This window comes from Engraulis encrasicolus, chromosome 7 (genome assembly GCF_034702125.1).
Source record: "Engraulis encrasicolus isolate BLACKSEA-1 chromosome 7, IST_EnEncr_1.0, whole genome shotgun sequence".
Lineage (NCBI taxonomy): Eukaryota > Metazoa > Chordata > Actinopteri > Clupeiformes > Engraulidae > Engraulis > Engraulis encrasicolus.
In genome coordinates this window covers 51,139,904-51,165,871 of record NC_085863.1, presented here as the reverse complement: position 1 = coordinate 51,165,871, position 25,968 = coordinate 51,139,904, and the positions used below count along the sequence as shown (strand labels likewise).

The 25,968-nt window shown below is 43.7% G+C and overlaps 3 protein-coding genes across 5 annotated transcripts in view; all 3 read left to right on the top strand.

The window, feature by feature from the left end:
- brwd3 (bromodomain and WD repeat domain containing 3) overlaps positions 1-7,089 on the top strand; it is a 30,351-nt gene extending 23,262 nt beyond the window's left edge. For 2 of the 3 annotated variants that reach the window (XM_063203893.1, XM_063203892.1), the window contains exons 35-40: positions 122-265; positions 3,773-3,925; positions 4,038-4,183; positions 4,431-4,528; positions 4,881-5,027; positions 5,555-7,089. In XM_063203893.1, coding sequence (XP_063059963.1) covers positions 122-265; positions 3,773-3,925; positions 4,038-4,183; positions 4,431-4,528; positions 4,881-5,027; positions 5,555-6,516 — 1,650 coding nt within the window. In that variant the 3' untranslated portion in view covers positions 6,517-7,089. The remainder of the gene's footprint in view (positions 1-121; positions 266-3,772; positions 3,926-4,037; positions 4,184-4,430; positions 4,529-4,880; positions 5,028-5,554) is intronic. The other variant, XM_063203894.1, reaches the window with a different exon arrangement.
- A 2,878-nt stretch (positions 7,090-9,967) lies between these two features.
- On the top strand, positions 9,968-15,430 carry LOC134453100 (charged multivesicular body protein 1b-like). Its single transcript, XM_063203891.1, has 8 exons — positions 9,968-10,129; positions 10,953-11,050; positions 11,147-11,293; positions 11,730-11,798; positions 13,185-13,292; positions 13,386-13,429; positions 14,465-14,540; positions 14,838-15,430. Exons 1-8 carry the CDS (start codon positions 10,114-10,116, stop codon positions 14,880-14,882), a joined length of 603 nt encoding a protein of 200 aa, XP_063059961.1. The 5' UTR covers positions 9,968-10,113; the 3' UTR covers positions 14,883-15,430.
- Positions 15,431-19,111: 3,681 nt separating this feature from the next.
- cnga2b (cyclic nucleotide gated channel subunit alpha 2b) lies at positions 19,112-25,799 on the top strand. The gene is made up of 6 exons (XM_063202636.1): positions 19,112-19,215; positions 20,385-20,495; positions 22,605-22,781; positions 22,882-22,989; positions 23,124-23,230; positions 23,341-25,799. Exons 1-6 carry the CDS (start codon positions 19,112-19,114, stop codon positions 24,927-24,929), a joined length of 2,196 nt encoding a protein of 731 aa, XP_063058706.1. The 3' UTR covers positions 24,930-25,799.
- The last annotated feature ends 169 nt before the right edge of the window (positions 25,800-25,968 follow it).

Sequence of the window (25,968 nt, the reverse complement as noted above, 5' to 3'; positions counted from 1 at the left end):
GCCCATTGGCAAGCAACACAGTAGCTAATGTAGTTAGCAACTATGGTTTCAAGATACTCCCTCCAGGTGTTGATATGGTGTTTTATAACATTATATGGTTACTTTCTCCCTGGTTGACCAGAGGGGCGGCTCTTCTTCCCATAAGCGAGGCGTGGTGCTGGACGTCAACGCCTGGAAGAACCAGTGTAGAGATCTCCTCCGCAGGATGATCGACAGCCCAGATTCAACGGCCTTCCGACAGCCCGTGGACCTCTTTGAGTATCCGGTAATGTTCCATCCCGTCCCTTTGGATACACTTCATTTTAAGGCCCCTGTTATATTCATTAGGTTACCGTATTTTTCGGACCATAAGGCACATATAAAATCATGGCCGCGAGACTCTGTCGATATTTTAGACCGACTTCAGGGGAAAACTTGTCTGCACGTTATGAAAAAAGGAGAGGAGAGATGAGGGTCGCGACTCCTGAAATAGCAGGCGATTCTTTTTCAATGTTCTATGAATCTGTTGCTGGATAGCCTACATTAAATGTGTTTAAACATTTGTTTTCTTTGAAAAAACATGCGTAAAATTCAGTGATGGCTTCATGTCTCACTCAGCTCCTTGGTTTAATTCTGAGCTTAGGGAAATGAAGGCAGCTGGCCGTAGGCTTGAGCGTCTCAGTAAAAAGACTGGGCTTACTGTTCATGCACTTGCTTATAAGGACCATGTCCTGGCATACAAGGAAGCCCTAAACAAGGCCAAGTCCTCGTATTACAGCTCTATTATCAGTACAGGCCAGGGCAATCCCAGAGCACTCTTCTCCAGTATTAGCAATATTATCAAACCATCTCAACCCTTCCCACTTACCCCTTCAACTGATCTCTGCTGTGAGTTCTTGAATTATTTTAATAACAAAATTAACACCATTTACATTCAACTACAGTCTCTCCCCTCCCCCACTCTAAATGACAGCCCTTCTCTTCAGCCACCTCCACAACTATTTTCCTCCTTCTCTCCCGTTAATATCAAAACTGTCTGTGATCTTGCCACGAAGGCCAGGTCTACCTCCTGTCTCCTGGACCCTATGCCCTCCTCTCTTGTCTACCAGTTCTCAGTCCCCTCCTTACTAACATGATTAACACTTCTCTCCTGACAGGCATAGTTCCAAACTCCCTAAAGATTGCAGCCATCACGCCTATCCTCAAAAAAGCTGGAGCTGCAGCGGATGATTTTAAAAAACTACTGCCCATCTCAAACCTTCCCTTCATCTCCAAGCTGCTAGAGCGTACTGTGGCCTTACAGCTTCAAGAACACATGACATCATTTAGCCTATGGGAGGAACTGCAGTCTGGGTTCAGGGCTAAGCATAGCACTGAAACTGCACTAGTCAAGGTCGTAAACGACCTTTTATTAGCTGCGGATTCAGGCCATTTCAGTATCCTCCTGCTACTTGATTTAACAGCTGCCTTTGACACAGTCTGCCACAACGTCCTTCTCACAAGGCTGGAAACCCTACTGGGCATCAATGGTACTGCACTCTCATGGTTCAGGTCCTATCTAACTGGAAGAGAGCAGTTTGTCTCTATTGGTGATTTCCGGTCTCCAAATTCACTCCTCACACATGGTGTTCCACAAGGCTCAGTCTTGGGCCCCCTACTCTTCGTCATTTATATTCGTCCCCTTGGTAACATTCTCCGAAAACATGGCCTAAATTTCCATTGTTATGCAGATGACACCCAAATCTACATACACACTAAACCCTCCCATCCACTCCCCCTTGCTAACTTAACAACTTGCCTCAATGAAATTAGTAATTGGATGACCCAAAATTTTCTTAAACTTAATAAAAACAAAACAGAAGCCATCCTCATCGCCACCCCATCTTTACTTAAAAAGATAAACCTTTCTCAGTTCTCTATCCCTGACTATTTTACCTCCACTTCCTCTGAAGGAAAAAAATCTGGGCGTCATCATCGACTCTTCGCTCTCCTTTGAATCCCATATTAAACACCTCACCAAAACTGCATTTTTCCACCTTAAAACCATCTCCAGACTCCGCCCCTCTCTCACCCCTACCTCTGCTGAGACCCTCATTCACTCTTTCGTAACCTCCAGATTAGATTATTGCAATGCCCTACTCACTGGTCTCTCTACTAAATTGATCAACCGTCTACAATACATTCAAAACTCAGCAGCTAGATTACTTACACACACCCTGGCATCACATTACCTCTATCCTCTATCAATTACACTGGCTTCCTATCCATTCACGTATCCATTTCAAAATTCTCCTCCTCGTATACAAGGCCCAGCACAACCTTGCACCCTCCTACATCACAAGTCTCCTCACCCCATACAATCCCACCCGCACACTACGATCCACTGATTCACTCCTCCTTACTGTTCCCTCCACACACCTGCGCACCATGGGCGACAGGGCATTTAGTGTTGTTGGCCCCAAACTTTGGAATTCTCTTCCACTTTCACTTCGTCAATGCTCTACACTATCTACTTTCAAATCTAAGCTAAAGACACACCTTTTCTCTTCTGCTTTTTAACTTCACTGACAGGCACTTCCACTTATTTTAATTATCAGTTTATTTTTTTTTATTTTATTTTACATATTATTTCTCCCACTCATTTTTATTTTATTTTCAAATGCATTCTACTTCTTTTTTCTTATTTTAAAAAACATTTATTTTATTGTAAGTTACTTTTATTTCTATTTTATTCTTGCATTTTTATTACTCTCCTATTGTTAATTCACTGAAGCTTTGTTATACTTTCTCTACTGTTATGTATTTGTTTTTGATTGTAAAGTGTCCTTGGGTATTTTGAAAGGCGCTCAAAAATAAAATGTATTATTATTATTATTATGTCATACTTAAAGAAACTGCTCAAACTCTAGGTTGTGGTATTCGGCAACGTTTGGTATTATGTGCATTCGGCCACACGTGTTATTTTTTTTGCATTCTTAACAATAGCATTAGTTATGAAATTATGAAATTAGTTATGAAGTGCGTCCTATGATGCAGTGCGTCTTGTGTGTGAAAAAAGTCACTGTCCTTGGTGGTGCGTCTTTTAACCCAGTGCGTCTTTTGGTCCCGAAAATACGGTACAAGTTAACAAAGTACAGTGTCACACAGAACTGAGTACACCCCTCACATGTCTAAGAGATGTCATTTTGATGCAATGACAAGTAGCCTGCATACAACTTGTATATCTGCTTCAACTTATTGTTCGCTAAAAACAATTTAAAAAGCAGCCATTAATGTTTCAAAATGTTACCACCACACACCACAACAAATTAGTTTATCTTGGTGTCCTTTTGCGTGACCAGTAAATTGACAGTTATGCTGGTTTACGCTAGCCAGCTTTCATTGTCAAACTGAAATTTGTTTAATCAATTTCTTTAATGTAATCTTGTGTATACTTACAAATCTGCAGGAATGTGAGGGATGTACTCACTTATGTGACACACTGTATGTAATGCAACATGTAAAATTGTGTACTTGTCTTGCACCTTGCCTTAGTTATATACAGTATTAGTACATAGTACTACATGTTGATACACTAAAAAAGACTGGCTGAAGTGTTTCCCCTCTTTATCATGTTAAGATCATGGTGCCCCTTTCTATTACCCCGTTCGACTTGAAGGTATTGTAGAATGTCAGTGGTTTTGTTAATGTCCTATTGCTTCATGTTGTTGTGTGGAGATACATCTCTGTAGTCCACCAAAAGCGTTTTGTGTTGCACAAATTAAATGTCATTTGTTATCCACACTTTTTGCAGGATTATCGGGACATCATCGACACTCCCATGGACTTGGGGACAGTGGCTGAGACGCTAACCGTAGGAAACTATGAAAACCCCTCAGAGTTTGCCAAAGACATACGGCTGATTTTTACCAATTCCAAGGCCTACACTCCAAATAAAAAGTCAAGAGTAAGTCCCTAGTTTGAGAAAAAAAACAATTCCTTCAATTCATTTTTTTCACTTTTACGTTCTGTGAAATCTGCAAAGTTAATCATGGGTCATGTTTCCTCATAATTCTCAGATTTACAGTATGACTCTGAGTCTCTCTGCGTTCTTCGAGAGACAGATCATCCCCATTATCTCAGATTTCAAATCTGCCGTACAAAACCAGCGGAGGAGTCGGCAGAGGATGAACTACAAGAGGTTACAGGACTCGCCGCCCTCCAGGTATCCACACTTGGTGCTTTGTGTCCACAGTAGAAAGCATTCTGCACACCTGAGGAAGGTCAGAACGACCTCCACTCTGTCCATTACGCTTGCATTTTAATTGGTCAGTGTGCAGGATTTGTGTCTACTACGTTGAACCACTGGATACATAAAACGCGCCCCTTTCGGTTTGTTTTGTGCGCATCACACATTTAAAGCTAGTTATGCAGTTCCTTGACTTGTGCATTTTCTTTATTTGACTTCTTAGCCCTAAAGGAAAAAGCAAGTCGTCGGGGAGCAAGTCATCAGGGAAGAAGCCAAAAACTCAGCCGAGATCCAGAAGTCGCACGCGGAGAGTCTCCCAAGGTATGAGCTGTCAATTGTGACCTGGTCTGAATTGGTGTCTCTTTAAAATGCGATTATTTTTTTTTGGTGGTGCTGTTGTAGTGGAGAAGATTAATGGCATGTCAGGAGAATCGTTCACTTTGGTATAAAAGCATGAAATTTGGCACCGATTCTCTCTAAGCGTCACTTTTTTGGGGGAAAAAGCACTGGCTACACAATATGGTGTCCATTTTTCAAAATTACCACCATTGCTACTAAATGTTTGGTGTAAAAACCATTTACTTTGAGAGTATTGCAGCCAAATTTCTTGTGTTTATACCAAAGGGTCACTTTTTAGAAAAACACTGAATTTAAGATCCCAATGTCTCTTTAGCCTCAGAATCCCAGGACATTTCGGTGGATGAAGACAGCCAGCCCTCGACGTCCTCGTCCTCTTCCTCATCGTCAACCTCTTCAACCTCAGGCCAGCTCGGGGGTAGCAGATTAATGCGCAGCCGAAACCTATCCGGCAAAACCTCTGGTACGTAAGCCTTTACACAGTGCTTAATTTGTCAAGCGGGAGGTTCTGGAGCGCAGAGGATGGGTGGCTCCCCCACAAGAGGGATCTGTGATGTATTTCCATGAGGTTCCATCCAAGGTTCCGGAGCTCTCGTCTGAGGTTCCGGAGCTAGCTCCCCCTTGCTCCCCCTCAAATTAAGCACTGCCTTTACATACATTAATGACAGAACAGTGCAAGGAAATCTGCTGAGTTATGGTTTATCTTTTCATATTTTTTTAATTATTTTTAGTAATGAATTAATGCATGCACAGTAAATCTATTGAAATTTCATTTGGAAAAGGTATTTTAAACTATAAGATGAGATTCACCAAGGCCACATGGAAAACAAGATTTTCACATGGACTGACTGATAGAATGGGGAATCGTTGTACCATCTTTTGGAAGTTGTTAGCTCTGTCTGTTAACGCATTGCTATCGAAAATGCTAGGTGTTGTGTATGCTGACCACTGGCATGGCTGACGTGTGGGTTTTTTTCTGTTTTTCTACAGCAGTATGTAATGGGCCAACAGTCAACGGCAGCCGGCAGTCGCACAGACGAGGCACGACTCGCACGATCCTGAAGGGCATGGCCGCTTCGGGCATGGCCGCCTCTGGCAGTTCATCCTCATCATCCTCCTCCTCGTCCTCTTCCTCATCCTCCTCTTCGTCGTCCTCTTCCTCCTCATCGGAAAGCGGCGACGAGAGTGACACGGAAGTGGGCGGCCAGTTCGTGGATGGCAGTGGTGGTGGCGGCGGCGATCACGACTACAGCAAAGCACCGCGTCCATCCCATAGAAACAGCAAGGGCAAGATGGCCGCCACCGCTGCCAAGATGGCTGCCTCCCCTGCCAAGATGGCTGTTGCCCCCACCAACATGTCCGGCATAGCCAAGAGGAAACTGATGGTCAGCAGTGAGCCTCCAGTGCAGACCAAGAGACTGAGGAGAGAACCAGAGGAGGAAGAGGAGGAGGAGGAGGACGACGATGACGACGACGAGGCGCCGTCACAGCAGGAAGAGGAGGAGGATGACGAAGAAGAGGAGGAAGAGGAGGAACAGGAAGAGGTGGAGGTGGAGGAGCAATCCGAGGAGGAGGAATCAGAGGAGAAAGAACAGCAGGAAGCTGAGGATGATGAGGGAGAGGATGATGATGAAGAAGAGGAGGATGAGGAGGAGGAAGGAGAAGAAGAGGAAGATGATGATGAGGAGGAGGAAGGAGATGAGGAGGGGGGAGGAGCAAGGGCTTTAAGGACAATGGGCTCTGTCGGACAGAGATCAGGCAGCCAGCGGACCTCAAAGTCGGCCCGGGTCAACACACGCAACCAGGGCCGACGGACTGTCCTGTACAACGACGAGTCAGAGGAGGAGGGGGCCGGAGGCGACCCACTCAACCTGGGCAGGTCTCGCTCGGGCCGCGTCCGGCGCATGACAGAGCGGGCACGGGTCAGTCACCTCATGGGCTGGTCACACTGACCCCCGACCCCTGACCCCTATCCCACTCTGGGCTCATTCGTGATGACGCAGGCTGCGCACCACGCATGCGCACTGCGAAATTACGATGCAATTTGGTTCGAAATTTCTAACCAGAATGCATTGTGATAATGGTGCTGCATGTTGTGCAAATCTGTACTGCGCACAGCACACGGGCCTCTTTCCCTCGTCTCTCGACCTCTCCACCCAGACTCTAAAAGAAATACCAATACTGCAGGGATTTTGACTCTTTATCATTTTTTATTATGTTTTAAAAAAAGATTTTGTATAGTTTATTTTTTTATTGTATTTTTTCTTTTTTATGATTTCGATTTTTTTTTTGTCTAGGAGTCTATGTTTACGGATGGTGGTGCTCTTTTTTTACCTCTTCATCTCCTCCCAATGTTTCTCCCATCTTTCGTCCTTCTGTTGCTCTCTTCCTCTCAGTTTCTTCTTCCTCTCCTTCCACTCTTCCCGTCTCTTTTTTTATACTCGGTCTATCCATCTGACCACCATCACCAAAACCCCTCATGTCTTTTTCTCTTCCCATCTGGTGTGTGTGTGTGTGTGTGTGTGTGTGTGTGTGTGTGTGTGTGTGTGTGTGTGTGTGTGTGTGTGTGTGTGTGTGTGTGTGTGTGTGTGTGTGTGTGTGTGTGTGTGTGTGTGTGTGAGAGAGAGAGTATGAGAGACAGACATTAATGTGTCTGCTGAGTGTGTGTTTTACTTCCAGGGAGAAACCTCTTGGTAACAAACAATCTTTCCAATAATCAACCACCTCAGCCTTACTCTGCTGCAGGGGCCTTAAAGCGAACTCAGCCACGCTGCAAACCCCTCTGCCTCTCCTCCTCCTCCTCCTCCTCCTCCTCCTCTCTTCCTCTCCTCTGCCTCCCCTCACTCCACCCTTCTCAGACACTAAATTAGCTCTGGAAAAAAAAATCCAACATGGTGCTGTTCTCATTCTCCCTCGAATCGCAAGACTTGATGTAATGTAGCGTTTGTTCTGTCATACAGTTTGTGGAGCACAACCCCACACCCCATCTCACCTCAACCACTCCTCAACGTCAACCTCACCTCAGCCACCCCCCACCCTTCCCTCGTGTGGAGACGGTGCTTCTTCCCTTCTGCTCCACTGGTCTTGCCCATTTGCCAAGTCCTCGCTCGCCGAAACACCTCTTCTCACACCTCAGTGGCCAAGGGTGCGTGTTGTACTTGCAGTATGGTTGCCCGGTAGGAGATGGGTTCATGAAATCGTGTGGAGATGCACACTTTTGAGTTTGCCTCTGCCGTGGTTGCATTGGTAAGACCTGCCCTATGGAGAGCATTCCCCACCTTCTCTCTCTCTCTCTCTCTCTCTCTCTCTCTCTCTCTCTCTCTCTCTCTCTCTCTCTCTCTCTCTCTCGCGCTCTCTCTCTCTCTCTCTCTCTCTCTCTCTCTCTCTCTCTGTCCACATGCTACACTGAAGACTTGACTGTTCTCAGATCACCACAAGAATATTTATATATTTTGTACACTGTTTTATGATAGACTTTTTGCTGTTGCTTCTCAATAGTAGGTAAAACATTTTGCACATGGTAAAGAAACGTCTAAAAAGGCAGCTGATCGGTGGATCGCCGTGTGGATTTTCCATCGACCAGCTTTGTGCTTCCTCATTGGTCGAGATTCATCTGGTCAGCCACAAGCCATCCCGAAGAGCAAAAAGACTTTCTCATGGTGATCAACTTAAATAGACTGTAGCTGAGAGCTTTAGTTCCTTGCTTCTAGCGATTCCAAGAACAATCATCTACGGTGCCAATCTTTTTTGGACAATGTGGTGTGTGATGTTTTTGATCTGATCTGTAGCCTGATGCTAGTATGCAGTGGGTGGATTGAGTAGACTTTTTTCCGGTTTGGATTTGTACTTTTTTTGTTTGTTGTTTTTTATTTTGATTTATTTTCTTTTTAGTTCTCCTCTGTGGTCTTTGTCAAGGCCGTAAACAGGATGCACAGAAACCTGTTCATCAGAAGGATAGGGCAGAGGGGTTCCCCTGATCTGCCATTGTTGTAGCAGGTGACGCCACGTGAAGATAACGGGTCTTTTTCAAATAATGTCAGCCCTTTTCTCAGAAACGCGTCTTTTCATATGTCCAGCTGAACATCCCATACACGACACTCCTCCTGGATCTTATGTTTTGTAAATTGCAAAATGATTTGTTTTTGTTTTCCAGCTGAACTCATTTCAACCTCATTTCTATAATGCTATATAAGATAAATATATAATTACCTCCTCTTGCCCTCCCTTCCTTCATTGGAGGCGCTGAGACTCCACCAAATGTTTAGCCCATCGAGATGGAGCACAAAAATGTACGAACCATCCGCTCAGCATTAATGTGACTACCAGTTTGAGCCAATTCCTCAGACGGACAGCCTGGTTTGTAGTCTCTTCTGCAGGGACTTTATTTGTGTTTAGGTATATATGGCAGACCTGAGTGGTGCAGGAGCCACTTGTTAATATGATGGTGATTGTTTTATAGGTGTAATAATAAGCTTGTGATTTTTGACATTTTTTTGTTTTCTACACATTTTTTGAGTTGTTTTTATTTTGATTAAAGTATAAAAAAATAACTGAACTTTTTTTCTGTTTATCTTTTTTCAAACGCAGAGTAAGAGGTTTTTTTTGGTGGGGGGGGGGGGGTTAAACAATAGTTTTATTTAGTTAACTGTTTTGTGGGCAGCAGTAGTCCTTCTCTTATGAAAGAGTAAAATTGTGCGGTAAGACATTTTATTGAAGTATTTCTTGTTTGTTTTTTGTTTTTTTGTAGGCCTATGCATTAATTTCCAAATGATAGCACAACACTGCAGTAGGCCTAATGCTGTATATTTCACAAGGCAACGTAAAAGGTTTTTTTTCAAAAGGGTATGGATTGGATATGAATTGGGGTACATTGACTACACTTTCAAAAAAAGGTTGCCACCTTTGCCATCAGGGCAAATGCAACAGACTTTACCTGCCAACATAACAAGCAAGGCCAACAGAACCTTGCAAAATGTTGCCATGCTTTTTTAATGCAAGGTCAAGGGTTGGTAGGCTACTTTATGACAATAGCATGCAGGTTATGGCTTTCTAAGCCATTTACTCTGCTCATTATTAATAGTGATGGGCAACCTAGATGTAAAGTCCAGAGCCAAAGATTCCAAACGACCTAGAGACCTAGTTCCATCCAGACGAGCTGTTCCATCCACAGATGAATCTAGATTGCCCATCAGTGAGTGACAAAATAGCTTTAGGCCTATTAACTCGTGCAGTGCTGTGGACGGGGAAAGGGGCCACTAGTTGATTTTGAATTTTCATCGGAAGATACTACACTACCACCACACAGAAAATCATGATTCATACCAACCCTACATTCGCATGAAATGCAATCGAAACATTAAAGTGCAGTTCAAGATTAGTGAATGACATCAACATCTGTGAGTCAGACAGCACGTGACAATGACGTTGCAATTGTTAAACCAAACACGGAAGTATTTGCACGCCTTCTGCTTCGGGGAAACCATCGACGAGTTTGGAAACAGACAGAAGATTTGATTCCTTAAACTTCACATTGAAAAATAAGAGACAACATGCCCAACTTGGATAGTATCCTTTCTTGCATTTTAACCACACAAGAAACGGCCGAGTGGGTGTCTTGGGTTGGTAAGTTTAGTGAGTTGACGATAAACGAAATCGAAGCTTCTTTGAAGTAAACTTACCAACTTCTTTCCAGCTTTTGAATCGTTCGATCTGAGAACAAACAAAACAGCATGGTAGAAGATCAACTCTAATATGTGTTCATAAGTTCAATATCCACAATGTTACTGGGAAACCCTGTGGCTACGCCACGCCAAGAATAGCCTGTTATGTAGGCTACTTCGGGAAATGATCCAAAGCTTTCCACTTCGATTGTTGATATGGTCGTTCCTCACAGTATGCTTTTTTTATTGGCAACTTTCTGACAACGCCCATCACATTGAATTGAACAGATTCTAGACTGATTGATTGCCGTTTGTAAATAATGTTTAACTGTGTCTGTCTATCCTCTATTACATTGTTGATGGGTGTTTAGTGGTGGGCCTTCTTTCCCCGAAACTACTTCCGCACTCCGAACATTGACGCAAAACTGCATCCAGAGTCGCTGACTGTAGAACTGGTTATGTCACTTATGCATTGAGAACCAGTGTAGGCTACTACACACAGAGTATGTTATGCCAACTAGCTATGGGATCAAATTTGTTACTGATCTCATAATAATAACCTCATATTCTAGACTATTACAATATTCTATTCTACTTTAGGCTATTCCATTACTCTACTGCATTGGGCCTACTATTAACATATTATAAATAAAGCTACAAGATATGTCCAGATGAATGTAGGTGTTACATTTTGTTGGCAGTACAGAATTCTTAACCTCCTCCACCAGAACATCTTTTCAACTTAAAGTTTGCTGCCAAAGACCTGCAGCGAAACTCCAAAAAATGTGATAAGGAGGAAAAAGTTGAAAAGTCCAAAGTGAAGAAGGTAATGTATGGATAAATAACCTACATTTAAACCATGTTATATCAAATCTTCCATCCCTAACATTTGGTGCATCTATTTTTTTTTTTACTTGTTCAGGCTATTGCAAAGGGAAACATGGAGGTAGCTCGTATCCATGCTGAAAATGCCATTCGACAGAAAAACCAGTCCATAAACTACCTTAGGATGAGTGCCCGAGTGGATGCTGTGGCATCAAGGGTCCAAACTGCTGTTACTATGAACAAGGTAATTGTAGACCTACACAAGGAGAGGGATGCCTCGTGTAACAAGGCAACATGTCATGTAGACCCATCTCTATCACGTCTATGTTGAGTTTGACATCTGTTTTGTCTTTATTATGACGGTGAGACAGGAAAGGAGCGCGCACCAGCTGTACATTTTATATGGTAGCGCTACGCACCTCTGTGCACCCATCTTCTTTCACCCCTGCTTAAGACAAGTATTTATTATGGGCGATTCTTCATGCTATTACTGTAATTGATGCTATGGTTGTGCTTGTTGTTATGGTTATTGTTCTATACTAAACTGTAGTTTCGAAGTGAGAGGTCCGCACACTTAAAAATCCTTTTTGTTTTCTTTTATTATTACCTTTTCCTGGGATGTGCACAATCTTCACCTTCAACTATTGTTCTAACTGACCAACCTTCTCATCTGGTTCCAGGTGACCAAGGACATGGCTGGTGTAGTGAAGGGGATGGATGCTGTGCTGAAGACCATGAATCTGGAGAAGGTAAACCCTGCATAAGCTTCCTCTGACACAGTAGCCCAGCAGTTACCAACCTTTTTCAAAAAAGCGCCCTTTTGACCTCATCATAAGCTTACCAACTATTGGCCCCATTTGCAACTAAGTCCCGCCCCTCTCAGATGTCTCCTTCTCCATACACCCCAAAGCCCCCCCCCCCACCATCACCCATCTCCGGCCCTTAAAGCATTGGGAATGCTCAACTTTAATTGAAATTTCACAAGATGGCCAGCGAGACCACGCCAGACTTGTTGTGCAGCGTCACAGAATAATGGGCGGACGCAGACTAGCCCATCTCCTTGCCTCCATTCGGGCTCCTATGAGGAGTGACTTAAATCCAGTGGTTCTCAACCTTTTTTTGACCAAACATCCCCTTGTCCTCATTATAAACCTCCCAACACCCCATTGATCCCTCATCATTAGCCTGCCAACACCCCCTTAGTATTATAAAATAAAATGGACTAATGCCCTCCAATGGCAATTGAGCACCCCCTCCTCTAAAGCCTGGCTCAAACTACACGACTATCGCGCCGATTCTCGGCTGAAACCCCCCCTTACGACAATCGCTGGAACGTTACCCCCCAGGACCATCGCAAGCGATTGTCGGGAAAGATTTCCTTGTCGTGAGCGACGTTCTAAGATAGAACTTTGGCAGCTCAAAGAGTCGCCGATCGCAAATCGTAGAAATCAAACAGTGTTTGATATTTGCGACTGGAAATAGAACGTCGGGCATTGTCTCGGTGGCTGCGAGCAGCGACAAGATTGACAGTTGCGATTCTCTTCTAGTGTGCCCCGACGCCAAAATCGGACACACAATCGCTAATCGTGTAGTTTGAGCCAGGCTTGAGCTTTATCCCTCACAACTCCCCCTCAGTGCTGTAGAGCCCCCGTTGAGAAACCTTACTTTAATCCCTGGGACACTGGCCACATCTGTCTCCCAGATGGATACTTGTTTGTGTCCAGCTCCTTATGTCATGCATTATTTTAGTGCCACGGGGGTCTTTCAATGCCATCCCCAGAAATATCTACAGCTGAATGTATTTCTTTTGAGCATACGTTCTCCTGTCTAATGCCTCTTTTCCACTGCTGGTTTTCTGGTAGGCTTACAGCTCGACACAGTGCAACTCGGCCGCCACTTTTTGCTCTTCAATGGAACTGTGACGTGCCCGATCGAAAAGCAAAAACTGGTGGCCGAGTAGATGTAGGCCTACCAGAAAACCGCCAGTGGAAAAATGGCATAAGATCCCTTACTAATTTCTCATCAGTGGCAGGCTACAGGTCTATTCTCCATTTTGTGAGAATGGTTGACAACATTCAAAAGGATGAAAAGGCAAAGTTGACATTGTGATGTTTGTTTTTTTTGCTGTTACACAGATCTCGGGGTTGATGGACAAATTTGAGCATCAGTTTGAGACTCTGGACGTCCAGACTGCTCAGATGGAGGACACTATGAGCAGTACCACCACCCTCACCACACCTCAGGTAGGGCTGTACACAACTGCTTCACTGGGTTACAGTTTTCCATAAGTCATAGTCATAATAACACATAATGCCTAAAATTGTCTGATGTTTCAGGGTCAAGTTGATGGTCTGATGAGGGAGATGGCAGATGAGGCAGGGTAAGTGGCGTCCACACGTGCATACACACACACGCACGCACGCACGCACACACACACACACACACACACACACACACACACACACAGTGAAGTTTATATTTTTCCTCGTTCTGTTTTCCTTTCAAATGTCTCTCAATACCACCACTTAGGTACATTAGGGCAGTGTTTCCCAACCTTTTTTGTCTTGTGTACCCCCTAAGCATTTTTGGTGTGCCAGGAGTACCCCCCAGTCAAGTTTTATGTCGCTTTCTCCATCTCAATGAAACTAAATTCCATACATTTGTTAACATTACATATTTCCAAGTACCCCCTGCAGTGTGCTCGCGTACCCCTAGTGGTACATGTACCCCTGGTTGGGAAACACTGCATTAGGGTTTAGTGGTGTACATTGGCACTGCCCTTACAATTCGATTCGATTACGATTCGGGAGGAAACGATTAAATTCGAATCGATTCAGTACAATTCTACGATGCATTGCAATGCATTACATTTCTTCTGAAAGCAATTTTTTCATCAGTCATGAGGCAATACAAGCAGTCAGATACTGAACAACATTTTATTGCATGTTGTGTGTATCAGTCCTGCAGTTTTTAATGCTTTGAAGCGGTTTTATTGAATTTAAAGTTAATTTGGTCTGGTAATACCCACGGAAGTAATTGAAGCTTAAAAAAAATATGCCGCTTCGATTATGGCATTTGCAGAATCAATTATTGAATTGTCCTGCCCCACATTGCAATGCATTGCTGAATTGATTATTGTTGACACCTGTATTAGGGTTACCACATTTCCCAAGTCTGACGCCGGGATACGTTGAGTGTGTCTATATTGCTGTAAGGCACGATTCGCACTGTAATACAACTCCTAAAGCCGGGAGTGTCCTGGACTGGTACAACTGGGACGCATGGTCACCCTAACTTGCATACTGTACATAGACATAGACATAACAAATGATAGTCATGTCATCATAGTGGTGTTTTATATTTAATAGTATTTATTAATATTTACATTTGTATGTCTATCCCTTCACTAACTCAGATTGGATCTGAGTATGGATTTGCCAGAGGGCCAGAAAGGATCCCTGGGTGCTGCAAGTGCGGCTTCTACAGAGCAGGTACAGAGAAAATTCAACTCCTACTCTGTCATGATGAGGATTATGATGATGATCATCATGATAATGACGGCGGCAGCCTTATAAATACAGACATTGAAAGATAAAATGGCTTTTGTTTTGATTGAAGATAGTATTGATTTTTTTGTTTTTATCACATTTGGTGTTCAAGTAGCGTAACCCAATGTGGAATTCCTTTCCTGCTTGTTAATTCAGATTCAGTAGTGTTTGTTTTATTTTAACATATACTGTAAATGAATGGAGTTTCTTCAGTTGAGTGACCATTTTAATTGTTTACAGGATGAGCTGTCTTCAAGACTCGCAAAGCTCCGGGACCAGATCTGATGAAACGTATGAAACCAGTGGAATGTATGAGCAGTGTGTACATGTATGTAGTATATGGCTGGGTGCGCGCAAGCCTTACCTGGTTTTTAGAGTTAACAATTTGGTGATGCAACAAAAGGGCACTGGTGTGTTGGACTATGACATATATTTCAGGAAATCTGTATATTACTAAGTGTAATTGAAAAGGTTCCTTTCTTCTCTGTTCCAGTTTTACTCAACACTACAGCCAAGGTTTTTTTGGGGTAGATGGAAACACATTACTTGTTTATAAATTATTCTTTATTACTTTTTACACTGTCTTCACCTCAAGTGGCTTATTTAGGTCTCGTGCCAAAGTGTAGTATTGTGCTATTCTCTGATGAAGCTGCATCTAGGAGATGTATTTTATTATTATTATTCTGGTGTACTGTACATATGCATAATGTATATAGTCCTATCATCTTGCTCTAATTTTCTTAGTGGTAGATACTCAGTGTCGGCGCCTTTGTGGAAACAACTGATGTACCTGTAGTTTCTATGCAATAAATGTGTATATTATCACTTTTAAATCATGTTTGTAAATCACTAATGTACATACAGTACTAATGTTTCATCTGAATGTTTTAATATGATATTTCCACAAAAAAATAATGCCCCATCAAAGTGTTCCACGAGTAAGTACACTTTCAGGTTAAATACGCAGCATTTGAGTACAGTCTACAGAGTTTTAATTTGTTTCAAAAGACAACCACGTGTGGATTCCAGCTCAGGCAAGCCATAGTAACAGAGCAGATACACACTTATGCACCGTTGAGTACCTGAGATGGCTGGGACGAGGGGAGAAAAAAGAGGAGGGACAAAGAAGTGTGTAGTGGGAATACACCTCCAAGCCATCCCTCCTGTCTCTCTCTTCCTCTTTCTTAGTCTTCCTTCTTTCCCTCCAGATGATCTGCCCTGCCTTTCACCTTTCTCTCCCAGTTTCGCAAGGCAAGGCAAGGCAAGTTAGTGACGGAGTTACTGATTTTGATGGTTACACCTACTTTGGATAAATAATCAATTGTGTGCGAGCAAGAGGATCTTTATTAAAAACATCAGTACATCTGGAGTGTTGGATGGACCCATCTGTAAGACTGGGACAGGCACAATGACATTTGGGCCCAAATGTTTTTCATACTTTGGACAATCTTTTACAAGGATTTGGACACCTTAAAAAAGACAGTGATAATAAAAGGTAAGTACCAGCGCATATTTTCCTTAACAGAAATGTAACCACCACCTTTTGTACAATAGATGATTACATGTGGAGGATTCAAAGGTGTTTTTTTCTTTTCTTCAAAAGAATAGTAGGGTTTCCTGTAAATATCTGACTATGAGTATGTGTGTACATATTATGACAAGCCAAGCATAAATGTTTTCAAGTGTGTAACAGTTGAGAGAGCCCTGTTGTTAACCAAGCAGGAGCCCCATGGGAAATCTGAGAGACGCAGTGTCTTTAGGGCGGTCTGTGATTCTCGTAATTACGGGCTAATTGGCCTAACATTTGTTGCAAACAAGCAGTTACTTCCATCAACCTCTGACAGTCAATCCTCATATCAACCCTTGATGTCATCTCACACATTGGTGTGGAGTGGACCCTCTACTGTAGTGCTATGATTAACTCCTATGCTATACTTAAATGAGGAGCGATGGATTGTGTCATAGCTCTGACCTATTATAATCTTATTATGTCCCTCTCTGGGTTTTTTCTCTTTTGTAGTCCATACTCTAAAATATTGAATGTACACACATTCACATAATGTTAGGCTTGGGAAAGTGCATTCAGTTACAGCAGACTTGCATTGCATGTCTATGTACTGTAGATGCTGTGTTTGTTACGATAGCAACAGTCACCCAGTGTGGGTTCCTTTAGCTGCAACCCCCCGCTGGCCCCGTGTCCCTAAGCTCTCATCAGGCCTGCAGTCACAGACGTTTTAGTCGCAAGACCCATAGTGATACACAGTTTAACCCCTAATTCCTGGTTTGTTATGATACATTTATGAATCAAATCCCCTGGTGAACAAGAGGGGTAATTGGTGGTGAAATTTGGGGGCAATAAATGCTGATGATCTCAAATGAAATAAATTCTTTGTAGGCCGCTATGTATTCTTTAGCCTTAAAATGCGCAGTTGAAAATGTCAGTCTTGCGAGGGCCTGCACACCTTGAAAGTTACACTGTCAGCAGGTGCAGCTTTTCAGAGTACCATAGTCTGTGTCATGGATGGGCAGCTGGAGGCCCGGGGCCCACATGCGGCCCACGTCCTCTCTCAATGCGGCCCGTAGATAAAACAGTAGGCCTAATAAAAAAATTGTAAACGACTGCTGAATCAATATGTTGGCTAACAGAGTATTGAGTATAGAGTATTCTATTCCTTCCATGTACCTAAGCTCTCATCAGGCCTGCAGTCACAGACGTTTTACTCGCCAGACCCATTGTGACGCACAAGTTAAACCCCTAACTCCTGGTGTGTTATGATACATTTATGATTCATATATTACCTGGTGAACAAGAGGGGTAATTGGCAGGAAAATTGGGAGTAGAGTAACAAATGCTGATAATCTCAAAAGAAATAAATTCTTTGTAGGCCCCTATCTATTCGTTAGCCTTAAAATGCAGAGTTGAAAATGTCAGTCTTGCGAGGGCCCGCACACCTTGAAAGTTACACTGTCAGCAGGTGCAGCTTTATGGGCAGCAATATGGGCAGTCGGTGAGCAACCAACCGCACCTACAACTCTACGAATTATAGTCAGATCCGTGGTAATGTGGCCCTCCGATGGTGGCGATGAAAAAATGTGGCTGTTCTCATCATAAAAGTTAACTGTCCCTGGCCTATGTCTTCAGTTTGCAGAGGAAGAGCCCTACACTGCTTCTTCATGGTTTCCCCACTTTATATTTGGCTTGTTGACGGTTTGCAGTTGGCCTTCACCAGAGTGCAAAAGCAGTGTTGCGCTCTTCCTCTGCAAAAAAAAGTCAGTCTTACCTCCACCAGTAATCTTTGCCCATAGTCATGCGCTGCATTTAATTGCAGCTGATTATACCTTTAGGGCGAGGAAGAAAATAGGTCATTTGGTATTGCACATGGAATTACACATCACCAGAGGTGTTAAAGTAAATGTATGGTGTAAGTACAACACAAACACATGATATTACATAGCTGTTACACCATTTACTCCATTGTACCCAATGAGGTAAATAGACTGTGTTGTTACTGAAAAACACTAAAAACAAGAAGCCACAACATATTTGATACAACCAGCATGGAGTCAGCTGATAATAAGACAAGTATACAGTTCTACTTAGATAAGCTACTCCGATAAGTTAACTGTGTTGGAAGGAAACTGTTTTCTTTTTTTAATTTTACTTTTACTTTTTACACCTCTACATATCATTCAACATACAATATCAGGCAAAAACCTTTATGTCTTTTTACCTTTAAACCTTTTTGTTAATGAAACAAAAACAATACACCCACGTCTACACCCCATATTGGTGAATCGTGTATCAAACTGTGTGCCAAGTGTGAACAGCCAGTAGAAGTTTGATGCTCCTGGACACTACATGAACACAAAAGAACACACCAAGAAGGCACTGAGGAAATGCACATAAGAGGGATACAAAATCAGAGGACTGCACATTCACTTTTGTGTGTATGTTACAGGGATGGAAATAAGCATCTATCCGCCAATGACGGGTGAATTTGGCCTTTGGCGGGTGAAATATGTCAACCCACCTGTCACCTTGACGGGTGAAATTTTTCTACAGGCACCTGGGGTTAATGCTGAATTATACACAGCATCCAACATCAAAGGTTTAAGCAAATTGCAAATGAGTAATGAAAAGAGTTATTGGCATCACAACAACCGAATTTATGACCTCTGAAACAAAAGTATTGATCAGAAACTGATCTTACTTGGCATTACATTGGAACGGTTGAATACGAACTGCTAAAAATGGTGACTGGTAAAAATTGTGAGTGACTGGTAGATTTTACAATCTGCCTGCCACAGTGACTGGTGGGGAAAAATGTTTAAGTTCCATCCCTGGTATGTGAACACGCATGTGAGTGAACATCTGTGTCACAAAGAGGGGAATAAGGCATACAGAGGAGATCAAATACCACATTTAGACAGTAATTTTTGTATGTATGTGTTAGGACTTAGAAATATATGAACATTTCCACATGTGCTTCTCATCTGTCATTACAGAGGCCATCATGACGGGGCAGGGTGCAGTGGACAGGCCCCTGTCCTCCCACCGCCCGTCTGTAGGGAGTGCCCTGGACGATGATCTGGATGGAACCGATAGCATCCTCAGCCGGTAAGCTTACATGTGCAGTTATTTGTCTAACCCTAACCCTAACCTCAGGAAATCGTAACCATGCCACTAATTTGATACAACTAGCTCTGTATCAAATGATTGCAATTAGCACTCAAAGACAAATATGTGGGGGATGCGGGAGCTAAGACGCTGTGCCATTACACCAGTGACCTGGGTTCGGTTCCAACCCAAGGTCATTTCCTGATCCTTCCCCGTCTCTCTCTCTCTTCACTCATTTCCTGTCTCTCTCTCTCGCTGTCCTATCTCAAATAAGGGCATAAATAGCCCAAAAATATATATATATATTTTTAAAAGACAGATGCGTAGATCAGATGCTGTAATACAGAGTCAAACCGTGTCAAACATAAGACTCAGGGGACGGATGCGGGCTGCCAAATGGTTCAATCTGGCTCAAGAAAAAGTAAATCTCTTATTTCAAAGTTGCAACATGTGTCTTAAGATATCAGGTTTTCAATACTTGAGAATGAATTTGCCTTTTGTGCTCAAAATTTACAGTTAATGCTCCTGAACTACCCAATGCCAATCATTGATCTGATCAGCGGGCAATTTCGACATGAAGCCAGCTTTACTGGTCTGGCTCACTTGAAATCAAATTGGCTGCATGTGGCCCCTGACCAAAATGAGTTTGACACCCACACTTTAAAGGTGCACTGTTTAGGATGGTGGGCAGAGTAGTTATTGCAACTATGCTGCTCATTCGAACTGTGGTGCTTCTTTTCATTAATATTTACAAATAAAGTAATATTTATTAGTATGACCAAGGTACAGTTAAGTTTTTCAGATAAAGATGTCTATTTCTGGAAATTCAAAATGGTAGACCATGGAGAAGATCCCACTTTTCATGTGTGAAAAGTGTCATTTTCCCAGGCATAATGAATACTTGGAATCTGAAGGTCGTGGTAAGTATTCATGAAAAATGTAACATTTGTGAATGGGCAGCAAGAATTCTGGAAATAAATTACTAAACATATTAGACAGTGCACCTTTAATGTATCCGAAGGAAAACTCAGCAGGGTTTCCTTTTGAACTTGAACTTCCCTTTCAACTGATTCCTCTAGCAATGTGATCTTGTACTCTCCTCTGCTGATCCTACAAGTTTGTGTACATATGCGAGATATAAGAGCTTTCTGTGTCTATTTGGTTTTCAGATCCCAGTCGGTGTGTGATGACACCTCTTCTGAGCTCCAGAGGGTTGCGACCTTGGATCCTCATGATGATCCCTCGAGAAGCTCCTTCAGGGGGAGAGGTGCACTTTCTCGGTAATAAATAAGGCTAATCTACTCCGCACCCCGGTTTTTAAAATATACGTCTCACTCACTAGATGTTATGTTCACATTAGATATGGGAACTACTTTTAGTTCTGTCAGATCCACTCTAGTCAAAAATGAGACGAGAAACAGAGATACATTTCAAGTTTTATTTCTGAATGCACATTTTGTGTTTGGCGGTGTGGCTCTGTTGGAGGAAGCTCCCCGGCTTCTACATGAGCTCCATGGAAGCCAAGACAGGGAACAGCAGCATCCTCAGGTGGAGTGCCTTCCATTTAGCTGGAAAGGCAACATACTCCCTAGAACAGAGTAAGCAACAATGACAACAGTATGACATTGTTTGGCAATGATAAGTCTGGTGGAGCAGGGGAGGTGGTGGGTGCAAAACAAGCAGCAAAAAGCTATGACAGGAAAACAAATTCGGTAGTTTAGATCAAAGAGGCTTGAGACAAGAGGGCTTACTCACGTCATAACAGCGTAGTACGAAATGATGGCGAGGGGAGTACGGAAATGTTATTCACTGTGGAACAGGTCATAGGACAGTGTGAATGTCTGTAAGCTGTCCTTAATTATCCCCAGCAATTACTGCTGACCAACAGCTGCCGTTAATTGGCCACAAATTATCCATCATGGTGTCGCCCCCACTGACCATGTGCAAGGGAGTACGAAAATTGTATCCATCGCACCCACTGACCAATGTCCATGTGCAAGGGAGTTCATTTTCCATCCACTCGTGTCCTCAGGCAACGCCCCCGTACTACACCGTGGCCAATGCATTTCCCCCCTAGAGATTGTTCTTCTCTGTCGAATTTCTTTGGTTTAGATAAAGCGCGCCAAAGGCCAGCATCCAATTACGAGCAGCAGCTGATTAACTAAAGCGCAGCTGATTCGTGGACAGCTGTAGGGGTTAGGTCGGCGTTAGCCAATAGGCAAAAGGGAGCGTTGACTATGTGGTCTGCCAGAACTAACGCAGGTTGCTTGATTTATATTACAGGGTCTACTTTATGTTATGTGCATTGATACAATTACCTACAGTTATAATAAACCATTATGATAGATTATTATATGGTTGTGACGTCATCGGTCGAATGCTCCATTCATTTCAACGGGGCTCCCCAACGTTCGCACGTCTGTTATTTTTCGATAACGGACGGGTTTGTCTATAACAGACCGCTGTCAATGGCAACAAGACTTTTCACTGCTAAAGCGACTTTTCAACAAGACTCTAATCAGCTGCTGTGATAGACAACAACACCTGTTGTCCTGGCTACCTAGCTGTTGCCTAGCGGTGTTCCACAACGGCACTGTTTTGTTTTGCGCAGTAACAATCTTTTGACATTAAAAACTATAGTAGACTTCACATTAAATAGGCCTAAAGAAATGTCCCCGCCATGTGTGAATCATTTAAGTATATCCATATAATAAGCGGGTTAACTTTCGGCGAGTCGGTCGCTTTGTGGAATAGCAGCACTTCAGAGAGAACAAGACCCTCCGCTCCGCGTCGGGGTCTAAAGATTCTCTCTGTCGTGCTGCTATTCCACGGTAGCGACCTTCTCGCCGAACGTTAACCCTTACGTAGTGATGCGCCACGCAACAGTGTGGCATCATGCAAAGGGGTAATTATTTCATGCTAGTGCATTCTGCGATGAGGTGCAACGACTTGGTATGTAAAGTCGTGCTCCTCAACACAGCGGGAAAGCACTTTTGTCACGTGACCAGGTTCACACAGCTTTCCCAAATTTGTGTTGCCCGCGGCAAATTTCTGTTGCTAGACACGAAAATGCTCAGCTGTGCCCTGACCAAAACCATCCCTAACCCTAACCTGTCAGTAAAGCAATGTTTCTGCCATGTTACTTTTGCCAAGAGCTGCAAAACAAGTGGCAAAATTGTGCCCAAATCAAAACCACCCCCAACCCTAACCCTAACTATGGGTAATTTTGTTACCCTGGATTTATACAAGTGTCTTGACAATGTAATTGAATCTAATCTGATGTAAATGACTATTTATGAACATATTATTATTATTATACGTTATTAATTTATCTATCTAATTTTACTCTTTCCCCTCTTGCTCTGTCTGTTGCTCTGCGCTCTCCGCAGGCTGGTGACCTTGGTGGTCACTCTAAGAGACTGGGCTCACCGCAGCTTGATTGAAGAGGAAGAGAGGCCAGATTCCTTCCTGGAGCGCTTCCGAGGTCCCGAGATACGGCCCCCGCCAAGCCGCCTCAGCAACAAGCAAACCGACGCCAATGGCAACATGGAAAAAGGCACCATCAAGTAACGTGGACCCAACCTCTTTCATTTGCTGCAGCACTTTCAGTTTCCTGGCGATGCATGCAAATATGACTGTGCTAAACATGAAATTCCTCCCTTACAGGAAGAAGAGGGAAACATTTGTGATATCGGCATCAGACAACATATATTACCGCTGGCTTTTTTTCATCGCTGCAGCTGTGCTTTACAATTGGGTCCTGCTGGTGGCCAGGTAAATTATACCTCAATAGTTTCTTCTCATTATGCGTATGGAAAAGCTCTACAAAATAGTCCCATTTTCACTGAATAATACAGCAAATTATCACTGTCACTCACTAATTCTTTTGCTGTCTGTTTTTTCCATAGGGCATGTTTCGATCGTCTACAAACTAATAACTTCATCATGTGGCTGGTTTTAGACTACTTTTGTGACGGTATCTACATCCTGGACACATTTATACGTCTACGCACAGGTACACACATACCCAGAAAGGGTCATTATTTTAAACATTATCACAAGAGATTCTGATATTGTAGATTAAACGTTCTTGTTCTTCCTATTCTTGCCTGTCCATCCCTACAGGATTCCTTGAGCAGGGACTGCTGGTGAAGGACCTGTCCAGGCTTCGCGACAGCTACGTCCACACTCTCCAGTTCAAACTGGATGTGCTGTCCATGGTGCCCACCGACTTCATCTACTTTGTCACCGGAATCCACACCCCTCAGCTGCGCTTCAACCGCCTGCTCCGCTTCCCGCGCATGTTTGAGTTTTTCGACCGCACCGAGACACGCACCAACTACCCCAACATCTTCCGAATCTGCAACCTGGTCCTCTACATCCTGATCATCATCCACTGGAATGCTTGCATCTATTATGCCATCTCCAAGTCTCTGGGGTTTGGCTCAGACCAGTGGGTCTACCCCAACATCTCCAACCCGGAGTTTGGGGCTCTGACACGCAGCTACGTCTATTGCTTGTACTGGTCCACCCTCACTCTTACCACCATCGGGGAGATGCCTGCTCCTGTCCGAGACGAAGAGTACGTGTTTGTCGTGTTTGACTTCCTGGTTGGCGTGCTGATCTTTGCCACTATTGTGGGAAACGTGGGGTCCATGATTTCCAACATGAATGCCACGCGTGCCGATTTCCAGGCACGGATCGACGCCATCAAGCACTACATGCACTTCCGTAAGGTCAGCAAGCAACTGGAGACCAGAGTCATCAAATGGTTCGACTACCTCTGGACCAATCAGAAGGCTGTGGACGAACAGGAAGTGCTCAAGAACCTTCCAGACAAGCTGCGGGCAGAGATTGCAATCAACGTGCACCTGGCCACGTTGAAGAAGGTGCGCATCTTCCAGAACTGCGAGGCTGGACTGCTGGTGGAGCTGGTCTTGAAGCTTCGCCCTCAGGTATACAGTCCTGGAGATTACATCTGCCGCAAGGGGGACATTGGAAAAGAGATGTACATCATCAAGGAGGGTCAATTGGCCGTTGTGGCTGACGACGGGGTCACTCAGTTTGCCCTCTTGACCGCTGGCGGATGCTTCGGAGAGATCAGCATCCTTAACATTCAGGGCAGCAAAATGGGCAACAGGCGCACTGCGAACATCCGCAGCCTCGGCTACTCTGACCTGTTCTGTCTGTCCAAAGACGACCTGATGGAGGCCGTGACAGAGTACCCCGATGCACAGAAGGTTCTAGAAGAACGCGGCAGGGAGATCCTGATGAAACAGGGGCTACTGGATGAGAGTGCGCCCGCCGGAGGTATAGTTGTTATAGACACTGAGGAGAAGGTGGAGAGGCTGGAGTCTTCTCTGGACGTGCTGCAGACACGCTTCGCTCGCCTGCTCGGGGAGTTTGCTTCCATGCAGCAGCGCCTCAAGCAAAGGATCACCGCTCTTGAACGTCAGCTCTGTCACACGGGTCTCGGGTGTCTGTCAGACCACGAGGCAGACTTGGACACGGACACAAACACTAACCCTAACACAACTGCGCAAGTTCACACAGAATCACAAGCAGAGACTCTCGAAAGAGCAGACATACCCGTAGACGCACAAGCAGATGCTGTGGACACAGCTGAGGCCAATGGGCCATTGATGCCTAGCCCTGCAGAGACAAATAATCCGATGACAAATGAGAGACAAGCTCAACCAAGAGATGAAACGTGACTTTGAGCAACATTGAGACATGGCCCTTCCATGTGCACAACTGTGCAAATCCACTATGAGCCAGTCAACCCATACAACCCTTGGAGGAAGACCTAACACTGCCTGGGTTGGCACCGAGGACACTCGAGACATTATGATTTGGAGACAGCACTGAGACTTTGAAGCACAGTTAGCTGAGCTGTAGAGGGGAAAGGCACGCTTATGTGCGGGATGAAAAGCACAAGTGGCATGACTTTCTCTGTCCACATGGGACAAGCACCCTGAGCACCCAAGTGTTGCTATGTGACTCAACGAGTGCATGTTTACACATGACTGAGTGCTGATGACACATGCTCTGAAATGGGAAGGTTAACCAAGGGCTCCACTGTACAAACTGGACTTGGATTTCCATCAGCTCTCTAACGTTATTCATTATCTGGGGTTTTAAGCCATTTTGAAATTCATGTATTTAAGCTTGATGTCATTGTAGGGAATAAATATCAGAGAATTAGGCCTACACATGCCTTAGCTATTCTGCATTTTGTGTGCCATGTTGTATACCATGCTCAAATATCCAGTCATTTCACTATTAAAGAAAACACTGTTGTGGTTATACCATTCACTGAATATTATTCCATAAGCATCTGATCTACCAGAACACCTTACTGTATGCCAGTGTACCATGATGAGTTATTGTGACATTATAGCCCATTCAGGGATTTTCAAGCGTGCACACCTAAACTTTTGCAAAGGAAGTCTCACATTATTGTCACTGATGCTTGAGTGAGAAGATTGAGAACATAACACCTCTGTGCGACTATGCATAGCCTAGATGTTGAAAACAAAAGGCTGATTGTATTTGTGTTAATATCAATTAAATGATTCAATGAAGTGGGCTTGTTATTATTTTCACGGCATACGAGCATCATGCAAGATGTTTGGGCAGCGAGGACCTCACGCGACTCGAGTGTGTTTTTTTTTAATATAGGCTATATAAATGGTGTGCAGAATAAAAATTATTCCACGCGCTCCGCTGTCTCGCTTTTGCGCATGTGCTAAT